Source organism: Taeniopygia guttata, chromosome 8 (genome assembly GCF_048771995.1).
Source record: "Taeniopygia guttata chromosome 8, bTaeGut7.mat, whole genome shotgun sequence".
In the NCBI taxonomy this organism is placed as follows: Eukaryota; Metazoa; Chordata; class Aves; order Passeriformes; family Estrildidae; genus Taeniopygia; species Taeniopygia guttata.
The window spans coordinates 16610084-16632640 of record NC_133033.1 but is presented as its reverse complement, the minus strand read 5'-3'; the positions used below and the strand labels follow the sequence as shown (position 1 = coordinate 16632640).

General features: G+C 38.6%; 1 protein-coding gene across 14 annotated transcripts in view; it reads left to right on the top strand.

Annotated features, from left to right (window-relative positions):
* Window positions 1–22557, top strand: part of EVI5 (ecotropic viral integration site 5) — a 75997-nt gene that overhangs the window by 3101 nt on the left and 50339 nt on the right. For 5 of the 14 annotated variants that reach the window (XM_072932505.1, XM_072932504.1, XM_072932503.1 and 2 more), the window contains exons 1-7: window positions 81–221; window positions 12578–12629; window positions 12885–13114; window positions 16982–17174; window positions 20208–20432; window positions 21253–21327; window positions 21998–22123. In XM_072932505.1, coding sequence (XP_072788606.1) covers window positions 12621–12629; window positions 12885–13114; window positions 16982–17174; window positions 20208–20432; window positions 21253–21327; window positions 21998–22123 — 858 coding nt within the window. In that variant the 5' untranslated portion in view covers window positions 81–221; window positions 12578–12620. Of the gene's footprint in view, window positions 1–80; window positions 222–420; window positions 775–12577; window positions 12630–12884; window positions 13115–16981; window positions 17175–20207; window positions 20433–21252; window positions 21328–21997; window positions 22124–22557 lie in introns of those variants that run through there. The other 9 variants (XM_030278615.4, XM_032749764.3, XM_030278610.4 and 6 more) reach the window with 6 other exon arrangements.

Genomic DNA, 22557 nt, shown 5'->3' with positions numbered 1-22557 from the left:
GGGCAGCGCGGCGGGGAAGAGCCGCCGCCGCCCCTCCCGGGGGGCCCGCGGGGCCGGGGCTGCCCCTGGCGGCGGCTGCGCGCCCAGTGCGCCTGCGCGCGGCGCGGGCAGGGACGTGGCCCGGGAGCCGGGGCCGGCGGAGCGGCGCGCGGGGCTCGGCGGGGCGCGGACGCCGATGCCCGCACGCGCCGCCGCTTCCCGCCGCGGGCAGCGCTCCCAAGGTGAGGCGCGCCGGGCGCGCGGCCCCGCCGCGGGGGGCGGGGGGCGGCCGAGCCCGGGCGGGGCGCGGCGATCGCGGCGATCGCGGCCGCGCCGTCCCGCGCCCTCGGGCGCCGGCGGCGGGGCCGGGCCGGGCCGACCGGTGCCGGGGCGGCGCCGGCCGCCCCCGTCCGGGCCCTCCCGGCGCGGTGGGCGGCGGAGCGGACGGCGCCGCCGGGCAGGGAGCGTCCGCGCCGGGCGGGGTGTGGGGAGGCCGGGCTGCGCGGCCCTGCCCGGCTCGGGGGCCGCGGGGCCGGCGTGTCCCGGTCCCTCCGCCCCTCGGCCCGGCGGGACACGAGTGGGCAGCGGGCGCGGTGGAAGCGCCCTGAGGCACCGGTCGCGGGAGGGGCCGCGGCCCGGGGAGCCTCCGGCGGGTCTGTCTGCAGAGGGTGGTTCTTCCTCGGCTTATCGCGTAATGCCGGGCCGGGAACCCGCGGGTCTGTCGTTCTTGAGCGAGATAATTTGCAAATACGGGAACTCCTGCTGCATCAGCCTGAACGTGATTATATAATGAGGGTAAAAAGTCGATAATAATGTTCTGGCTGCTTATATATTCCAGGTTTAGTTATTCTGTTATGGCCGTGCTTCTGTGCTTCCATGTAACACCTGCTAATCGTCAGCATTGATAAAGCAATTTTGTGACAAAGGAGAAGTTGGCTTTTACGATTTTCAGTTTTCAGTGTGAGCTGCCATTAACACTGCCTGCATCAAAACATTGCACTCTGCATCACTCTAGGATAGCTCTTTCTTTTTCAAAGATCACATACAAAAGACAATAGAAAGTAGACACTAATACAGAGAAGGACAGATAATATTCAATGTTTTACTTATCTCCAAAAGTATTTGCAAAAAATAAAACAAAAAAATTTTTTTTAATTCACTTTGCTTCACATGCCTGAAGGAAATGGCAGTATACTGGTATATAGCATTAAAATGTTTTTATAAATGTGCCTGTTTATGTCTCTTCCCTTTCCCAGTGTGAGTTGTCAGCTTTGATCACAGCCTGTATTTATGCGTATAAAGATTTAAGGCTTATTTTGAAGTGCATAGATATGAATTCTTTCTCAAGTAAGGATTAGGAGAGGAAATAGAGACAGCCAGTGAAAGAAGGGTATGATCAGGAGGAAAGCACTCAGTATTATGAGTCAGCATTGCCTCAATTTTATCAAGTGGGCTGACAGCAGCTGTAGTGATTGTCACTGAGTGTCCATCGAGCCCCACAGTACTTTGAAGAGGAACAGATGTTTGGAGAAGAAAGCTTCAGCAGAACAGCCCTACTTCCTTCCCATATCTCTTCCTACACTCTCACAGGTTGAGGCTTAAGCACTTCCTGAGCTACAGCTGGTGGTTTGGATATTTTGTTCTGGTAATGGTTGTTTGGTTGGTTGGGTTTTTTCGAATTGCTCTTTATATCTTTGTCTTCTGTGGACTTGTTTAATTTCTGTTGAGCAAGTAAGCAGGAGGTGGTTGGAGTAGTTGAAAGGAAGAGATAGGACAAAAGCCCTTCCAGATTTATGTCAGAAGAAGGGATGGAGAAAGTGACATGCCTAAACAGTTACTGGCAGTTTATTTTCTGGGTAAGACTGATAGTAAACAGAGGAGTTCTAAAAATGGGAAGTCCTTTGTCATGAAAAAAACTTGGCTTAAATGCTTATTTTGCTATTTCAAGGTTCTAATATCACAATATAGAAGGGGGAAAACAGCCAAGTTGGGGGTATGCATACTTAAGATTGTTTACCCTTTCTTACTCCTAAGTTTCCTTAATCGTAGAAAAAAGAAATTCTAATGCTTAAGAAACAGACAGAATATAACATTTTGCATATAATTTTAAGTGTCAAGTGCATAGTTTATAAGAAAAAAAATTTTTTTGTTGATCCAAGAAACAATAATAAAAACTAACCTTGAGTTTATGAATGTTGCTTTCTAAACTAACCTATACTTGCCTTGGTTATAGTCTCTTAATTAATTCTTATTTGTAGACCCATTTAAAACAGTAACAGTTTTAGATAAGGCAGATAGTAAATATTATAGTAATATCATTTGCAGTTGTTAAATGCATTCCCCGAAGTTCTTGAATATGTCACTGAAGTTTGTAGGTAGCATGCTGAATTCAAGCTTTGTGCCTTCTCTGTTTGTAACACTTGACATCACATGTTGCCAGTGTTCGGATTCCTTTAAGTTGGGAATGGTGTCTTGCTTTCATTGTAGTGATCTCTGCTCAAGTATCTGTGCATTGCAGTGCATCCTTTCCTTCTCCAGCAAGTGGTGGTTGCAGGAAATGGGTAGCTGGTGATGGATAGAGCCTGGGCCCTGCTCTGCCTCTGCTCATTTCACACATGGCTGTGATGTGGTTTTGTCCTGTGTGTGTGCACAGAAACCATCTGCTCAGAGAGCAAATGTTATTTAGTGAATTGTCACTCTTTGTAATTACTCCAAATGTCATCTAACTTCTGAGAACTCTGGAAACTATTCTGTTTAGCCATCAAGTGGTGTTTTGGGGACAGCCTAGGAAGTGTTGAGCCTGCTCTAGGGTTCAGGCAATGGATCTCCTTTCAGTCACGATGACAAAGGTGATGTTAATAACAAGACTGTCAACTTTATTTGCTGATTGTCTATAGGACTGATCCTCTCGAGTCCCAGTGAGGCAGTTGTATATTCGGGATTGAAGTAACATGCTAGTGTGGGTCTTTTTCTAGACAAAAAGTAAGGTGGTGTGATAGCATGACTGTGGACACCTATTTCATCCTAATTTTTGACTTGGAAAGCAGCCCAAAGTCATCATCAAATATCTTTTTGTTCTTTTGCCTAAACAAACCTTGCCTGTCTGTGATGGGTTATGTTACTTTATCATTTTGTCTGACCAGTATTTCTTTTGTTTCTATGATTCAGTCCTTTGGGACAAAAAAAAATCCAAACTTAGTATTTTGGTAGTAGGCTGTGTTAATGTATTCTGCCATATGGTAAGCTAATGATCTTCCCAAACTCCTGAGTTTTCTTGTGGCCTATTGTCATGACTAAATCTTAGTGATTCTTAGCATAGCATTAAGTACCTGTTTGACGACATCATAACATGTTCTTAGAATTCTGACTCATCAGTACCTTATACTGCATTAACTATGGGTTATTTTCATTGTTTTCATCAGACTGGCAGATGGGGTCAGTCTTTCAGTAGTGGATGTTGTTGCCATAAATTAACCCTGCACTTATAGCTGTTGGAGTAGCTTACTGTTAATTTTCATTATGGAAGGGTAAAACTATCAAATGTCACTTAAAATGGGTGTAAAAGTTATTAGTTAGGCAAAACCTAACATTTTGAACATGTACTGTTGACATAACTATTGTGTAGAAGTTAGTTTTATGTGTCTCACTTTTCATGCATTCTTCTCAATTATATGTAGCTCAAGCAGTGAACTACTTCCAGGCATAGTAAAAAGAAGTTCCAACTTCTATGGTGCCTGAAACAGCAGAACTAAAACTCAATATTCATTGAGCAAAGTAATTTTTTTCCTCCATTAGAATGCATTACTGGTGGAATTTTATGAGTTTGGCTGAAGTCCTAGTAAGTATTTCCCAGCCCTTTGGAGAAAGAGTTATGATCAGTCTTTCTAAAGACAAGATTGCAACAGCAAGTTTAAATTCCATAATGAGACACGTTAAGTTAAAATGGATTTGGGATTTTTATGTGAACTTTTTGGTGTCATGCTGACATACAAAATCATCTGTGTTTCATTGATCTCCTTTCGTTCTTCCCCTGTTTTGAAAGAAGCAAACAGGCCCTTATTTCCAAATAAAAGTGCACAAGTCAGTGGCCAACTAATCAGAAAATAACTGACTTCATCTGATGATGAGCAGATACATCATTTCTCTGAAGAGCTATTTCCCTTTTCTTTATTAAATATCTAAAGAAAATTAGATTTCTCTGTGCTGTGCTCAGAGAAGGCTGCTGGAGCACTATTACAGACTTGAATAGCATGGAGGAGACCCTTCCACAGCACAAAAGTACACTGCTTCCAGTTATGCTGTAAGTGCTTGTCAAGGCAAGTCATGGCTATGGTAAGTAAATTAGTGGGCAAAATTGAATATTACTGCAGGACCACAGATGTTGGCATGGATTGTGTTAAAAGAATTGACTATTGATGTTTGCAGCTGTGTTTATATATTTTCTGTTTACTGGATAGCTTGGACACCTTTCCTATGTGGAAATTACTAATTAGTCATGCTTCTCACTGCTGAAACTTTTACATTCTATTTCTTGTCTGTCAGCAGCTGCAGGTTGCAATGAGTTGTTGTTCACAAGAAAGGCTGGTTACCAGTCAGTCATTTAGAAACTGTGTCATTCTTGAGTGTAACTGATGGAAAGGTCACCTTTTAGTTGATCATTTAAAGGAGAGGAATATCCTGAAGGTGAGGGACTCCCCTACCTCTGTATTTTTTTTTACTTCTATGAAGTAATTAATAAAGTTTTAAGTGTTACCATATTGCATGAGGGACATGCTTGTGTCCTGTGGTTTCTCCATTAAGTCTCATTTCATACATTCCTTTGGAAAGGGAACTGTGCACAGTTTGGTGAATGAGAGATGAGCATTTTGGTTCTAACCTGCACATTGTGTTTATCTGGTCTCTGTAAAAAGGAGCATTCGACCTAGAAAATTCTTGAGCTGCTAGTACATAAACAAAGTTGCATGGAATGGTAAGTGTTAGTATGTCAGATACTAAATCCTTTTAAACGTACCAATTTAACTGCTTTTAAATTTTGTATCCTTTTTAAGTGAAGGGTTGTGTTAAAAACATTGATTTTGATTAGGGGTCAGTGAATATTTAAAAATAGGACTCAATTGTTTCTCACTTCCAAAATATGGACCTGAAGCTTTTAGTAAATTTAACTGCATTTGTGCACTTTTGTTTATTTTTGTCCTAATGTAGTGTAGATGCTAGACCTGTCTTCTTTCCAGGAGGAAGCTATGCTTTGGGGAATAAGTAGGAAAGTAAAATCTGTAGAAAGGAGCTGTAATTATAAACATGTGTGCTTCAGAGTGTGTTAGTCTTTTGTAAGTGTCTGATGATACTTGAACTCCAGTTAAGTAATTTAGTTGCATTTTACTGAAGAGACAAAACCCCTAAATCTTCCAATCTATTGCATAAAAAAACTTGACAAAGTTGATTTTATTTTAGCTGATTAATCTGACTGTTGCCTCTGTTTTGTTAGCCAAGGGGATGGTCCTTCAAGTATATATGTGTGCCACTGACATGCTGAACCTCAAATACAAAGAAATTTTCCAGATTGATATCTAAGAGAACATAGGAAGTTTTCTGTTAAAGGTTTTTACTGTAGTCCATCAGTATTTTCTCTTGCTCTGAGGAGCTCTCAGGCATCTTTGGTATCTATTTCTTTTCCCTTGAAAGAAGGCTTCCATTTCTCGAAGGCTGTTACATTCCTGTGTCAGACATGAAACTTTTTTTGATAAAGGAACACTTCTAGATGGACAGAAGATAGTGTCAGCAAAAGCACTGTGGTTTGTCTTCTCAGCTCACTGGGACAATGCCTGATGGACTGTAAACCACATTGGACTGCAGAGGTAATTAAAAACCTGGAGTTGTTCTTGAAAATAAATGAAATTTAGTACAACTTAGTCAGTGATGGAAATGATACTCATATGACTTTGCGCAATGGTTTCAACCTGTAGTGGGTCGCTACAACATTTCTAATGAAGTCCCTCTTTGAAACACCTCATATATTAGTTGTACATGTGAACTGCCACTTCAGCCTTCTCTGGGACCATCAAAATCCCATAAAATGTTAGTCAGATGATGAGTTTTAAAGAATGATGCTATGCTAAGCTTTGATAGCCTAAATTTTATACTATCTAAAATGTTAGATTGCTTTATTTTTTTGTTTCAGAAGGACTTGGAGGGCTAGTGTGTATCAAATGAAATAGAAGCTAGGGACTGGTAGCCTTGATATTCCTGACTACTGTTAAGTGGTATTACGAGAAAAATCAGGAATATGAGCATAAGTGAGGACTTCTCATTCCTGCTTTGGCAATAATCAGTTATATGAGTTTTTTAGTGTAAAAGACCCAAATCAAGTTTATAGTTGAAACCATGTTTGAGCCCTGAATTAGGATTTTAGCTTGTATGGGAGCATGATAGCTGGGTGACTCACCAGCTCCATCTCCTGCATGTGATATTGACCAAGTTGGTTTAATTTGTTCTACAGATATTGGAATGCTATTAACTTTGAAGCAGGTAGAAGACTGGGTCTATGGAATGCTATAAAACTGGCTTGAAACCACATGTACAATTTCAGACCCAATTATGTCAGACTTCTTTTTATATGTAGAGTAGTATGGAGATTACTTCCTGTATTCTGGAAGTTCCCCTTTCTTTCTCTTCTCATGAAGAGAAGAAATAATTGAAACAAATGATACATACTGTAGTGTTTGTGTAAGGCTTAGAGTTATTTTTACTTTGTCATGTGGTAAGAATAGTTGAGATAGAATTTCAAGATATCTGTAATCTTTTGGGTAATCAAGATATCAAGATACAATTGTTTGCTACAAATATTCCTCAGGGAAATGTAGGAAAAGCATAGTAACCAAATTCAACATGTACACTGAAGTACCTTTTAGAAAGAAATCTAAATAGACTTTTTCAGAAAAAACAGATTTTGTCTGGCAAATGCAAATACAAGGAGTGCTAACATAATTAGGCCTTCTGTAAGGTGATGCACATTTCCTGAGTATTCTCAGGGAAAAAGGTTAATACATTTGTATGTAATGTGGAATGTTGCAGTCTACCTTTAGTTGGCCTTCCTTAAAATATCTTATATGCAGCCTCATTGCAGTATTCCTTTGAGTAATTTGAAAAGCTAAACACAATATTGTAGTCCTCTTGGTAATAAAGCCCTGTAATCATCAGCTAATTAAGGATACTAAACACAAAGTTGAGATACTGAATTTTATATATTTTAGTTGGCATATATATATATATGCTGCATATCATGCATCTGTGTTTAGTATCAATATAAACATTTATTATCTTAGAGGATGAAGCAGACAGGTCTGTGTCTTGCCTGATTGACTCATCAGGCGGTTGAGAATTGCTGGTAGTTCTGTTTTCCCAGTGGAAACTGTGTAAGAGTACAAAGTATTTGGTAATTAAGTCTTGTGTCCCCCATTGTTTTAAAGATCAGTATGTTCAAACTCAAAATTCACACATTTCTTTAGGAGGGATCTGCATGACCTTAGGCAAGCAGAAGCCAATGAATTGTTCCTGTGCTCTGGGTTTGTTGGCAAGCTGGGAGCAGTGTAGCTGTTAATAGGACTGGGAACCTGAATGAGTGTGGCTGCTTTGGAGCTGGGAGATGCCTGCTCAATTCCATGTGTCCTCCTGCACAGGGTAAGGAAGATGTGGCCCTGCCTACTTGTCTCCAGACCTAGCCATCCTCAGCAAGAAGGGGTTAGTGTCCCAAGAGTGGGCTGGAAGTGGCATTTGTGTTCAAAATCTAGGATAAATTGGCAGGTTCTTGAGTGATCCCCCTCCACAGAAAAAGCATATTTTTACAATCTCTTGATTCTATTTTTGATCACACATCAATAATAATTAGTAATAGCTTGAGCATCCTGATGGTGTTCTTGATGGTTTGGCATTCGTACCAGCCAATGTAGGTTACCTTTTGTACTCTTTAAATGTAACTTGGATTTCAGCATCTGAAAAATGCTGGGAATAAGCAGGAAACCAGTTCTCTTTGCAGAGTTGAGAAACTGGCTGAGGTGAGTTGAGCAAAGAATTCTGTTTCCTGGGAGCTTCCAGCCTGGGCTGGTTAGCTGAACGGGGCTGGAGAGCTCGCCTAGATGTGGGAGGTGTTTGGACTCGGGAGCGGTCTGGGCTCCAGCTCTGTGTGCGGCCGCGCTGGAGCAGCCTGGCGAGCCGGAGGGCTCCAGCGGGGAGCGGCGCATCTGCAAGGGTGTAGTTGGATTTACCACTGAGACCTAGCTAAGATCATAGGAGGGGCACCGTGGAGTATCTGGCTGTCCTTGGTACTGCTACAAACAGCTGAGCACATGACTACCATTTCTTTTCCACGGCAGTGAAGAGTAGCAAAGGGAAGGACACTTTGTAATTGAAGTGCAGAGCATCGTGCTTGCAGGCAAAAGGCAGACGCTGCTGCAGGCCTGCTGGTGTGTCTATTAAAATAATAACCAGTTTTTTAAAGAAACGCTTCTTTTGGAAAGCCTTGAGGACACTGCCCAAAAAAAAACCCCAAAGATTAAAGGTTTAATGAGACTTGTTCTCTTGAGTCTTTCCAGAATATTGTGTTAAGCAAAATCACATCTCTAAAGAAGAGAGGTTAAAACGAATTCTCACACAGGTTTTCCTGTGTTTGCTGGAGTTGGCGGTGCCCAGTGAAACTATCTGCTGTCATTCATACTAAATGTATTCTCATTGCTGTCCCTGTGATTTGTAACCAGGGGAGCCCCAGTTTGTGTCAGGGCTAGAGTGAAACCTGTTCTCTGCTTCGTGCCGTCAGAGGAGAGGCGCAGATGTCCTGGGAGTCAGTAGGATCCATTTGTGTACTATGTGTACATATTGTCCTGGTGTGTGACAGATCTTGTGGCAGAGGCTGTCAGCACAAAGGTGGGAGGCAGCAGTGCTGGGTCAGTGATAGCCAAGTACAACTGTGATATTGAGTGGAACAGTGCACATGGAATTTGGACTGGTGATGTAGCAGGGATTTTCAGTCTTTATTAAGAGGAGGGTAAAGAGTTGAAAAAGCAGGCATACTCAATGTGTCCATAGGAATGCTGGTGCATTGCTCTTTAAAGGAGGAAAAAAAAAATGAAACCAAACTACAGAATTGCAGCTTAAACTTGTTGAAATAATTAATTCAAGTAATTGGATTTTTACATGTTAATATTGGTATTCCATGTTTTCCACATCACTAGAATCAGCTGAACAAATGTAACTGCTATTACCATACGTTCCTGAAAAGAATCAATGTTACTAATAAACTACCATCAAAATAATATGCCTTATTGCCAGTGATTTTCTATTACAATTTAGAGAAAGTTCTATTTTCATGTTGTTATTTAAAGGAAACCAAAAGAAAAGACATACTTAAAATAAACAAGCAAAACCAAACATCTAAAATTACTAAGGACAATATATACTCCCTTTCAAAAATCATGGTATTTTATAAATGACTTCCTGGATATTATAATTCCAAATCAGAGTATTTTATTTCCACTTCTCATCAAAATACTAATTTGTTATCAGATTAGAGTAAAACCACACAGAGGAAAGAAACTAAAAACCATGCATATGACTTATTTTCTATGTCTGATTAATGTTCTGATACATATTGGATTCTGGAGGTAATTTACTAGAGCTATAGATATAGATATCTATAGATATAGAAGAATCTATATCTATATATATATATCTATATATAGAGATATATCAATATCTAGATATATAGATATAGATTCTTCTTTGTTAATGAAGTATGCATTTGTTCAGATCAGGTTTCTTGGGATACAGCCCCAGGTTTTCTGCTTTCACATTTTGGTGACCTGTTTTCTAGAAGGTCTTAAATCACTTTTCAAAGATTAGCTCTGTAAAATCTTCTGTCACTGTTATAAATTTTGAAATTATGTTAGGTTAAATGATGAAATATGAAAAATCCTGTTACTGTATCCTATTTAGGGAAAAGGATGATGAACACATAGCTAAATACCTTCATGTCGTGGTTCAGGAGTCTTTGCTGATGCTGACAAGTAAGAGAGCTGGCTCTAGATATTTAGGAAACCTGGAAAAGCCTGGCAAAGAGGATGTAGATGTGACTAGTTAGCTGTTAGATCAGAATTGTGTTTTTCTTAATTTAGCTTGGCCCTAGGTGACTGCCATAACTATTTTCCCCCAAAAAAATTCTTCATGTGTTTTTGATGCAAATTTCACTGTGAGCCTTTTGATGTTCAAACATTTGCTTTTGGTAGTTGTGCACTTTGCCTACTTTGTGTGTCTGTTTTCAGATAGCTGGCTAGTAATAGTGTTGGGGTACTAATTCTCTTCTAATGCACCTCTGAGCTGCCCTAAGAAACAGTATTGTTAGGCACATTGTTTTGACTGACTTAACTGCCATCTTGCATGGTTTTCTTGGCCATATATTTTTCTATATTCTTCGCATAATTGGCTTCTTCACACTTTTGAGTTATTTTTTTTAATGCTCAGTGATATGTTGGTGAATGAATGTTAGCAAGATTCTTGATTTCTGTCCCTATACCACCCCCCTTCAGCTGTCTTACTGTACAGTGTAAGCCTCATCATTTATAAGCCAGACTGGCCTTGAATTTTGCTTTATGCCTTAAGTCTTTCCAGTTACTTTACTTTATGAAAAGATAAAAATTGAACCTATGTTTTTTCTTCCCATTTGCACCACATAGGGTATTACTCAAAATCTTTGCTTTTCAAGTCCTTACACCTAAGATTCTTAGAGCGGGTGACTCCTAAAGCCTGCTGCGTATGGCAGTCATTTTTACTGTGTTAAGATTGGCCCTGGTTCTGCCAGCATTTATTTTTGGAATTACTTGTGATATTTTAAGCAGTTTTAAGCCTTTGAGAAAATAATCAGTCTTAACTGAGATGTATGGGTTACCTTCATTATAATGTGATTTTATTCAAAGTGAAACAGCAGTAATTTATCCTTTCATAGAAATAGTGAATAAAGTGAAATATTAATGTATGCATTAAACTTAGAATTTTGAAACCTCTAGTAATTTTCATTCCTTTCTTTTATAAAAGATCGTGTCAAATGCTAGCGTTGGAAGCAATATTTTTCCAAGATTATACTTAAAAGATATGTATTGGGATCTTTGTGTTGTGGGTTTTTCTCCCCTTTTTTCCTCTTGTTATATATCTGACTCTTGCTGTCCAACAGTGACAAGCACCAACTGGAACCTTTCTGATGCTTATGTTGATATCTTACTATCCCCATCTGTGGTTTGCATCCCTGCCTCTGAAGACTTCAAGCAAAATTTGATCCCATTTTCAGAATGAATGCTAAGCATATGGAAACTTCTAGTCTGCTAGGAGAGCTCTTAGGTGTCATGTTGTTGTTGGAGAGTAAGTGGGAAGGTTGATTACCACTTGTTTGGCTTTGGCCTGTGTTGTTCTGCTTGTTTTCTGGAGGCATTCAGTTTGTCTTCTTTTTGATATGAAGTGAAAAAAAAATACTGCTGGATTTGATTGACAAGAAAGTTAATTTTATTCAAATAAAAGCTACTGTTTCAGCAATCGGTCACTAAGTCTATATATTGTGCTTCAGATAAATGCACAGTGTGATGAGATGGAATTTTTATTTCAGTTGAAATTTTGCTTTAATTCGATTCTATTGGAGGATCTTGGAAAGGGATTTTTTCTTCTCTGTAGCTTAGTGTCTTTAGTATCTTAGTAATTATTTATAGGCTGTACTGCAGAATTCTTTGTGGCATTGAGTAATTCAGTGTTTTGAGGAAATCAGCAAAGTTCAAAATAAATAGTTGCCAGCAACATCACTTCAGAAGTTCCTCTATAGCCTTGGTTTTACCAAATTGTAACATTTGCTAGGCAGCTAACTCTTCCTCTTAGGTGCATCTGGATTTCCTTCGAGTTGGGCTGGGGAAAGATTAAATTCTGAGTTCCTGTGTGTCAAAGCCTCTTGTATTTTCAGATGCTGAAGGGAAGCTCTAGTGAGGGGTTCACTGGAAGATGCCCCCAACAGCTGCTCTTCTGTCCATTGCACTGGTCAAGAAGTAGCAGTAGATAATGATCAGCACCAGTTAACCTTTGCTTTCCCAAGCCCACGCCTTCCCTGACTCTAGCAGCACCTCTTGCTTTTTCCCCAGAATCCTGGGGTCTGTCCAGGCACTGGCAGTGGGACTGGGGATCAAGGACACTTGGTGTCAGAGTGACCTGAAGAGAAAGTGAGGAAATAAAAGAGGCAGCAGTGTGATGCCTTCCTGTGAGACTTTGAGCTGTTGTAGATTTATGGGCATAGATTCTTTGTGACTGTTTTCTGCACACTGGCAGTGGTAGAGGATGCTTTGCTTCAGTGTACATCAGAAATGTGGTGCCCCTGCTCCTCTGTCCTGGCACTATAGGGATTAGTGAAGGTGAGCAGTGGATGGTCTGGGGGGTTACACTGATATTCTGCTTCAATGTCTATCAGTAAAGTAGTTGATTGTTTCTGTATCTATATTTCTACAGTTTCTGTACCATTATTTTAGTTTATCAAGATGTTTTAAAATAAGTTTTTATTTCTATTTATTTTTATAATGGAAAGTCGGAGCTGATCCTGGATCCTGTGGTATTTCTGTACTGCAGAGATGAGCTCTGTGAGTATACATCAGGAGTTTCTCCGAGTTTGTCTTTGTGGATTAGCAACATACTTGCATGTTACTTCTATAATACTGTATTGCTGGTGATGCTTGTGTTACTTCTGACAGCCTTGGGGTCCTGGAGAAATAAATAATCTCAGTGTTGCTTTGTGTATATTGTATATTTTTTCCTTTGTTGGATGCAGCAGGTTTGCTGGAAGAAAGGAGTTTAGAAAGGACAGCTTTTGCATCCTCTTCTTTTTGTCGATACAGGTGGCGACAGACAAGGTTGCAGGCAAGCTGAGCTCCACTCTCTCATGGGTGAAGAACACGGTATCGCACACCGTCAGTCAAATGGCCAGCCAGGTGGCGAGTCCATCTGCCTCCCTGCACACCACATCCCCCTCCACCACCCTGTCCACACCCGCCCTCTCACCATCCTCACCAACACAGCTGAGCCCTGACGACTTGGAATTACTTGCTAAACTTGAGGAACAGAACAGGTGAATGGAAAACCTTTTGCTCTTCAAAGTACAGTAATGATGCTAAAAGTGGTTTATTGCAATTGTAGCACAGAGACTGTTAAAGGAGAATTAATTAAAATTTTCATGGCACAGCACTTAAATTTGTATTTTTGTGCTGTGTTTTTACAAGTTGTGTTTTTGTGAAACTCTAGAAGGTATTTTTCTCTTCTGGTTTTACAGGAGTGTTTGTAGCTGCCTCCAATAATAAGAAATTACACAATGATTTTTAGTATCCAGTTTAAAGTAAATTATCTCAGGGATGAGACTTGTGTATAACCTTCTTACCTTCTAAAATCATAACTCTAATTTCTATTAATTTCTTGAAACCTTAAATCTTTCTCAATTCTTTTTTTTCTACTTTTATCCAGTTCTTATTTCAGCTACATAACCTGTTATCTAGAGAGATGGAACCGTGTTCAGCCACCTTTTCGCTGTTACACTAGTGGTGCCTGATGCATAATATCTTGAATTAATTAAAAGTAAATTCCTAATCAGTTTTTTTCTGTTCATCTTGCCTTTTTATGTATAGAAACAGTTTTTATGGTAGTTTTTCCATGTGCCTGTTTATCTGCACCGTGTACAATTGAAGATGCAACGTTCAGGTGGATTGGTTGCTCTTGATGTGCACAGTGATGCAAATTCACAATATTACTAAGAAATAAAACTGGACTGCATAATTTCTTAATGTTGAATTTCCAGAAGCCATACTCATTTGCAGTTTTGAGGCAGAACTCCTAAGTCATCTGTCCTTTTACAAAATCTGGTTATATCTGACAAGTATGTTTCAATAATTTTTGAGAGGTTGGCTGTAAACAACTTGAGCTCCAAGTAGATCTTTAGACTTGGCAGGTAGCTGCAGGGCTTTGTTACCTATTGGAGATGGCTCTCCCTGAGCTGTAGTGAAGTGCAAGGTTTGATAATTTAGCTCAAACTAACTTCTGTTTTGGCTTCTATGAGAGTGCTGGCCTTTGCACTGAGGCAGTAGAGGTACTCTATTTTTGATTGGGTTGGGTTTCTTTGGAGGTTTTTTGGTTTGGTTGTTTGGTTTAGGGAGGTGGGGGTTGCTTTTTTTTTGTGTGTGCTTCTCTTTTGCTGGTATTTTTTGTGTGTGTTTTTTTTTTTTTTTTAATATTATTCTTGTTTGGGAAGTGTTGGTTGGTTTGGGGTTTTGTTTTAATTGGTTTGTTTATTTGTTTGTTTTTTCTCTGCTGAGTCACTTCTGAGAGTAGTAACTTTCAGTGGAGGAGGAGAGTAGCTGGGGGGAGGAGAGGCAATGCCTGTGTGTCACCAGGCATATCTTCTCCCATGTCTGCATTCTGCAGCCTGGTAGCAGCACAATTTGAAGGGAATTCGATACATCTGTCCAGATTTTGACAATAGTAGGAAGCTTCTAGAGCTACCTCATACAGTCTTCCGTGTCTTCACAGATGAACTCCATTTAATTTTTGCTGTGCAAATGAACAATTATCAAAAGAAAAAAAAATAATTAAAGAGTGCTGTTTTAGAAAGCTAATTTGCATTCAATCCAAGGCTTTCTAGTCTGTTCATGGCAAAGAAACTAACTTGTATTTGAAAAGTAAATCGTTCTTTGGACTGCTTATCTGTGTTGGAGTGTAATGTCTTTACATCTAGAGCCTTCTCATTAAGGCCTGCAGTGAGACTGCCTGGCTTGTTGAAAGAAGTACGTGAGCTTGGGCTTTTTGTCTCAAGTCAGCTTTCTTCATTTAGTAAATTAGCTAGCCAATCTTGCCTGGTTATATTTCATTTTAGCCAGACATGTTATTAGTCCCACACTTAGCCTTGTGTGTGTGAATTCTGTTTAGAGCCTGCCCTATCTAGTATATCTTTGCTGGTCAGATACTGCCCTTTAAGACTGAAATTTGATGCTCTTATGCTGGCTGCACTGTAGTTTCAGAACAGTTTGCATCTGCAGTTTAGCACAGTGGCACTTTGTTGACAATTGTACTCTGTTCACAGGGAACCATTCTTTCTGCTTGCTGGAAGAACTGCTGCTGTGGATGTTTGTAAAAGGTTTTGGGTTTTTTGTAGGTTTTTATGTCAGAAGGAGAATATGAATTAGGTAACAGTTAGAAAAGGGAAGAACTCAAATTGTTTCAAGCTATGTCTGGTAGCATTCTGTAATCTAATTATACTGAAAGTCCCCACAGAATAAAGAGGAAGCTCAGTCCAGAGTCCTGGTAGAACCGTTTGGCATTAGTAAATCATTTATAAAGTTTTTAATGAAAGAAAACAGTGACTAAACGTCACAGAACTTGCGACTTACTGTGAACAGAACTTCCTGTTTTCAAAGCTAAGGACAATGAGTTTATCCAGGTAAGGTCTAATTACAGAAACCTGTGAAAACTAGAAGTGTCTCATTAGAACCTGTTTTTTATAATCTTAGTGTTTAGTCTATGCTTTTTACTCTCTGATTACTTTGAATTTGGTGTTTGGGAAGTCTTCGATTGAGAGAGTTTTAACCAATTCTTCATTATGGATTGGTATAAGCCAGGTTTCTAAACATTTGAAGTGGATTTTTCAAGTATTTTCTTTAAAACTAGATTTTATGCATTCCATTAATAAATGGGAAATTATTTGAAGTTTTAAAAAATAACATCTCAAATGAAAATTTGTCTTGAAAATGAAAAGGTGCTTTTTTCCCTTTTTTTAATAATTTAGGTCTTTTCCAAACAAAATACTCCTGCAGAAACTGTACTATTTATCTTCATGAGTTAAATTACTTTTTCCCTTGCTTTTATAAACACTAGTAGGTGAAAGCTGGAAACAGGGAAAGGTAGTATAAATATGTTTATTGTAGCAGAGAGTTTAAATATTGGAGGTATGCTGAGATTTCTCAGATACAATATGCCTTGGGCTATAATTTGTTAAATATCTAAAACATAACCTCGCTGAAATGCTGGGGGATTAACTTTCATGCTAATTTTGGAGAAATTATTCAACCACACGGCTCTGATATACTGATGTTGGAATTCTTAGAAGTTAAGTCACAAATGAAATTTGTGGTATAGTGAAACACTTCCAAGTTAGTCTGAATTCTTGCTTACCTAACACATGATCTAAAAAAATTTCCCCTGCTTATGGGGCTCAATATTAGTTAAGGATAAACAAAGCATTGCCTTTTTGCCTATTCCATGGCTACAGCAATCAGCTCACAGGGAGGTCTCCTCAACAACTTTTCTAGCACTTGACACATCTTTATTTGTACTTTTCTGCTGGATAGCCCCAGAGGTTCTCACGTTTGAACTCCTCACTTTAATTGCACTTTCATTAGCTCTACTAGTCATTTCTGTTTCCTCATCCTTGGTCTGTAGGTCTGGGATTTCTCCTGTGCATTTATAAAACATTGTGTTGATTTGTGAACAGTTGTCAGCAAATATCAGTAGTTTTAAAATTACTTCAAAGATTTTAATTGTTCTGTCTTTATACTGTCAATTTTCAAAAAGTGTAATCAGGTAGACTTATAGGAGGCTAATTTTTTGTCTTTTAAATGGCTGTATTTCTAAAGGTCTTTGACAGTTGATGTTGTTGTTGAGGATATTTACCTTCCTTGAGTTTTCTTTGTCAGTCTGATGCATGACAGCTGTGGGTGACATTTTTATCCATTTCTTAAAATGCTGCAGTGTGAACCATTCTATCTGCAGATTTACTTGCATTCTCAAGAGAAAGCAGTAACATTGAATAGTTTTTTTCACATTTAATCTAAATGAATGCTGGTAAAACTGTTTCACTGAACCTCTGGGTGTCTTCTTTGTCAAGAAAACAATTAATAGTGCGATCCTTTGATTACAAGAACTTGAATTTGGTTTTTGTGTGCTTTCTTTGCAGACTCTTGGAAACAGATAGTAAATCCTTACGATCAGTAAATGGGTCAAGAAGAAATAGTGGATCTTCTCTTGTATCTAGTTCATCAGCTTCTAGCAATCTCAGCCATCTTGAAGAAGACTCATGGATCCTGTGGGGGCGGATTGTGAATGAATGGGAAGATGTACGGAAAAAGAAAGAAAAGCAAGTTAAGGTAGTTGGTAACTGTTTCTGGGTTTTATTTTTAACGTGATATAAGTGATATTGTTTTATCTTTGTGATGGGCTTATTATTTTTAAATATGTAATACAAACTTGCAGTTGAATCTTTCTATCTCTAAGCCTTAGTGCTTCCTTTGTAACCTTCCTATGTGCTGTCACACAGCAAATGTCTCCTGCTGAAAACCAGATACATTTACTGTATCTTGAATACTAACTAAAGCTTTCAGTTTACCTCTGATGAGAGATTTCCATGAATGCAGGGATGATTAGCTTCATGTTTCCAAAAATGGAATTACTGAATATCAACTTAAGGGCATCTGATAGCTTGATGCTCTGATTATGTATATGTATGCTATGCTGCTATATACTGAGCAGCTCTCTTTTTAAAGCATTCTTAATAGGAATGCTGATAATTCTACTCAAAGGCTACAATGAGTTTAGGTTTTTGTGCTTGCCAAGTGTGCTGACCCCAGAGATGACCTTAGGCAGAAGAACACATAGTTTCTAAATTCTGGATGGATTGAACGAACTTTGACCAGTGTGTCCAGTCTGGGTTGGTTGTACAGAAGTGTATCAGGTCATGTACAGACATGTACCAGGTCATGTACAGAAGTGGAGTTCAATTACACTTGAAATTCAAACTAAAAAGCATTTAGTGCATTTGAATATATCCATGTTTCAATGGCAGCAAGCACATCAGTGTGCTACTAACATGCCTTTTGTTAGTAGGCAAGTCTGTTCTGCTTTGGTTCTTTATTGGCTGTAGTTTGTAGTTTTATGGGCAGAATACAAATGTGTCAGGGTCTTTTGAACAGTTTGAAATGAGTGTCTATGAATAGGTTGTGGGAAGGCAGAACAATGGGCTAAAGTAAAGTATCTTTTATATAGAGCAGTTGTGACGAGAGAACATGACTTGAGAGAGGAATCAAGGGAAGAAAATGAACTGAAGATTTCCTGCTTGCATAGGGAAAGCAGTTTCTGGAAAGGTGTTCCAAAAGGCCATCCAAAGAAGGCCACAGGAATCTGGCAAGAGAAAGGAAAAATGAGATGGTAATAAGATCTGGTTAGTTAGAATGTATTTGAACATTTTCAAGTGTCACAAGTGTCACTTGTTTTTGCAGCTGGCCAAGTACAATTTGAGGAGTATTTGACTAACTTTCAGGGAATATTTAATTACATTGCTGACTAATATATTGAAAACTAGCCAAGTTTTCCTTTGCTGCTGAATAATTCTCAGTATTTTTTTGTTGAAAGTCAACCTTAACTGTGAGTCTGCATTTATGATGGAATATCAGAAGACCCACACTTATTCCCTGATTGTGCCAGTAGGTAAATAGGTAGCAGCATAGGTGTCTTTTTGTCCTGGCTGTAAAAGCTGGTCTTAGGTTATTAGAAATCTGGTAAGTTTTTATGTTTTAGGCATGAGTGTCTCTGCCTTCTTCCAAAGATGATATGTTCCATCCTTTATATCTCTCAATCCACGTCAGAACTTGCTTCTTGTTTATGAAGCACTTCTGAAGGATGACTCAAGTCCTGCTGTTCAGTTCACATGGTATGTCCAGTAGATGTGTTTTCCTGCTGTTCCTTTTAAGAAAGTTGGAGCAGTTAACTCTGTCATTCTGTCAAGCAGGTATGTTAGTAAGGTATTAGCAAGAATTTTCTTGCTTTATTAGTACCCTTGAGGCTTTAGATGACTGATGTACAGTCCAATTGTGTTGTTGACAAAGGATAGGTAGAGACAGTTGTGTAAAGCTGATGTGTTAGGGTTCTTGTCTTGAATTGGAGATCTTTTGGGAAAAACACCTTGGTGTTGTGTTGTAGACAGGAGAAATAGTTGGAGTTGCATTACTATGGTGGTTCTGAAGAAGGATGGATTGAGAGCTTAGGGATGTTCAAAAATTGAGGTCAGTGATGCAAAACTCCCGCAGCAGAGTTCAAGCTTAAGAAAAACAAACCTTGAAAGCAAGAGTCTCTTTGAACGTTAGCAGCATTATATTAATTAATTGTAGTGTTGGAGAAGTAGGAGAAATATGTGGAACAAACAGGAAAATAGGAAGCTTTGCAGAATAGAAGGATACTCTGGCTTCAGAATAAATAATAATTAAAGAAATTAGCTTTTAGGAGATAGAATACTTGATAACAATTCTTAATGTACAAAAAGGAAATAGTCTTGAAGAGACAGTTTTCTAGGTCAGACTGATTCTAGTTGCAGAACATACCACCAAGATGGTCTATTAGTGAATAACGCATCTTTCTCAGTTTCCAGATCAAGCAGAAAGACTACTTGTCCTTGTGAATTCTTAAAGGACAAGTGACAGGTTCTTAGCTGTTCTTTAGCTTACTTGTCTGGGCATGTTTGAATCGTATAATATCTAGCAGATTTTTTTTTTTCCAAAAGATAAAGTAAATTTAGTTAATTTAGTAGGTGTAAACTTAATGTTTTCTTGTTCCAGTATCCAAAACTGCATTTGAATACTTTCTTAGAGGATAACTTGGAAATACTGGCACACCAGAGAAATTGGATGCAACTTGTCAAGTTTGTTAAATGACATTTGTACTGTGCAAATTTTTTTGTTGCAATTGACTGTGCTACAGTTCTACTTTTTGTCATTTACCTGTCTTGGTAGTAATTTTTAGTCAGTGATTTCTTGGGTCTCAATTACTACAAATATTACTAAGGGTGTTATCTTCAGTAATCTTTCATGAAATACAGACATAATTGTATAAGTTCTGTTTAATGGAAGTTCTTGTATAAAATTATTTGAATATTCCATTTTTCACATAGTTTGCCATGGATAAGGGACTACTTTGAGTAGCTAATTTAGCCACTAAAAATGATTCAGAGACTGCTTACTTTTGTGAACTTAATAATCCCACTGAATTTGATGTTATAAACTGTATGAGGAGCTTTTGTCATGATGTAAATTTTTTTCTGAAATAGTGAGGAACTTGATTTGAAGTTGTTTTTTCTCTAGGTTTATTTTTTTGTAATATTTTCAGGGAATATAAATTGTCTTTTTGTGCCTTAGGAGCTGGTTCGAAAAGGGATACCTCATCACTTCAGAGCAATTGTTTGGCAACTTTTATGCAGTGCTCAAAGCATGCCAATTAAAGATCAGTATTCAGAGCTTTTAAAAATGACATCTCCTTGTGAAAAATTAATAAGAAGGGACATTGCTAGAACATATCCTGAACATGATTTTTTCAAAGAAAAAGATAGCCTTGGGCAGGAGGTCTTGTTCAACGTAATGAAGGTGAGTTGGAATTTCAGCCCTTGAAAATATATTAGCAAGAACATGCACCAGCTTGGATTGCCTTGTAGACAGAGAACGTGCACCAGTTTACTGTGTTATAGGTTTGTTTTAAACCATAGACACTGGGATGGTTTAACAAATCCCATTTTAGTTTTGATGGCATTCCTGTAAGTTTTTTCTCACAAGGTAAGACCAAGTTGGCATTAAAACAAAGTCACATACTTAGTGCTGATAGTATAATGGAATGAAGTGGGCCATGAATTAAAGTAAACAGCATTGCCCAAGACAACATTGGCAATCAGAACTAGTATTCAGCTTGGAGGTATTTCTGAAGTGCACGTGGCAGGTACAAGCTAATGTGCAGTTGTTCCAGTGCCCAAACCCAAAATAAAAATGCCAATGTAGCATTGTTTGCATTACTTAGTCTTCACTACAGGTTAAACTTTGAAGGTCAAACTTTTCTATAGAACATGATTTCAATGGAAAAGTTGGCAGGTTTCCAAACCATAGTAATTTCCATAACTCTAAAACAAAGATGCCATCTGCATGGGAGATCACCAGATTTCAGCCATCTGTAAATAAAACTGCAACATATATTTTTTCTGAAGACAACTTATTTCATTTTCTCGTCTGTCTCCTATAAAAGTTTGTGAGATTTGTTTTATGCCAGTGGTCTCTCTTATCTTTTTCCAAATTCCTGTAGTTGAAAACTGCCTGTGTTTTTGGTAGGTGTGCCTTAGTTTTAGCTTTGTATGTGCTCAGATTACTTTTGGTTGATAATGAGGTTTTAATTGTTGAGAGTTTTAACTTTATTTTCCAGGCTTACTCCTTGGTGGATCGTGAGGTTGGATACTGTCAAGGAAGTGCTTTTATAGTTGGATTACTGCTTATGCAGGTAAAAATATTTAAAAATATGTGAAACTTTAAAAGTCCCTGCTTGAATGCGTAATATATTGTGGTTGTTTATTGGGAATTTTTGAAATGGTTTTCCTTAATAATTTTGTTATGGAGTTGTCAAGGGCAGCTATTTAGTCTGGAAATAAAGTAAGATTTACTTTGTGTCATTCTATTTGCCAAGATACTTGTATTGGAGTGGGAGAATGTATTTATTTTTCAGAGCTAAGGTAGGATCGCAGGCTTGCAAGCTATTTTGGTGAGTGATATTTCAAAAATAAATGAACTTCCTATTTCTCTTCTATTACATGGAATCTCCTCAGCGTTCAAATGAAACTACACAGTTGACTTGATTCTCTTAAAGCTTTCTTTGTATTATTGGTTTTTGGTTTATAAGGTATATAGTAAGAAACTTATAGACCTCCATTTCAGTCTAGAAATTATTTGCTAGAATTTAATATATACAAAAGTTCATTGGAGTAATTGGCTGTAAATCCTTTAAAAAGCCCAAAAGCCTCAAAACAAACAAACCAACAACCAAGAAAAAAATTCCACTGTGTGCATATGCACACACACACAAAACCCCAACCCTAAATCCTCCCAGGCTTTTACTCTGATGTATCATTATGTTTGTCCAGAGTTTTTACTGTGCTTTTTTGTTTTTGATATAGATGCCAGAAGAAGAGGCATTCTGTGTGTTTGTTAAATTAATGCAAGATTACAGACTACGAGAACTCTTTAAACCAAGCATGGCTGAACTGGGCCTTTGTATGTACCAGTTTGAATGCATGATACAGGTACATACAAAATCTATCAAACTTTCTCTTCAGTGGCTATTAATAAGGAACGTGGGAGTTACAGCTCTAGAGCAGGCATGTCTGTTGACTCTTGACAATAGCTAGTTTCAGAACTTCACAAGTAAATGCACGTGGCTCTGTGAGCAATTTTTTTAACCTTTGGCAGACATTGATTGGCTTCAAAGACTGAAGCATGAGGATTTGTATTGCTGCAGTTTATGCATATGAATGTTTAATTCTGTTTGGATTTAAGACTCTGAAAGTCAAAGTCTTCATAGTCAATTTATATTATCTTAAAAGATGAAAATTGGGAGGTACCCTCATATCTAGAATTGAAATTGTTTTCACGTTTCTTCCTGGTCAGGCTGATGGAGAACAATAGGTTTGTTTCGTGATCCAGTTTCTAACATGGTGATTGGGGTGAGATATCACAT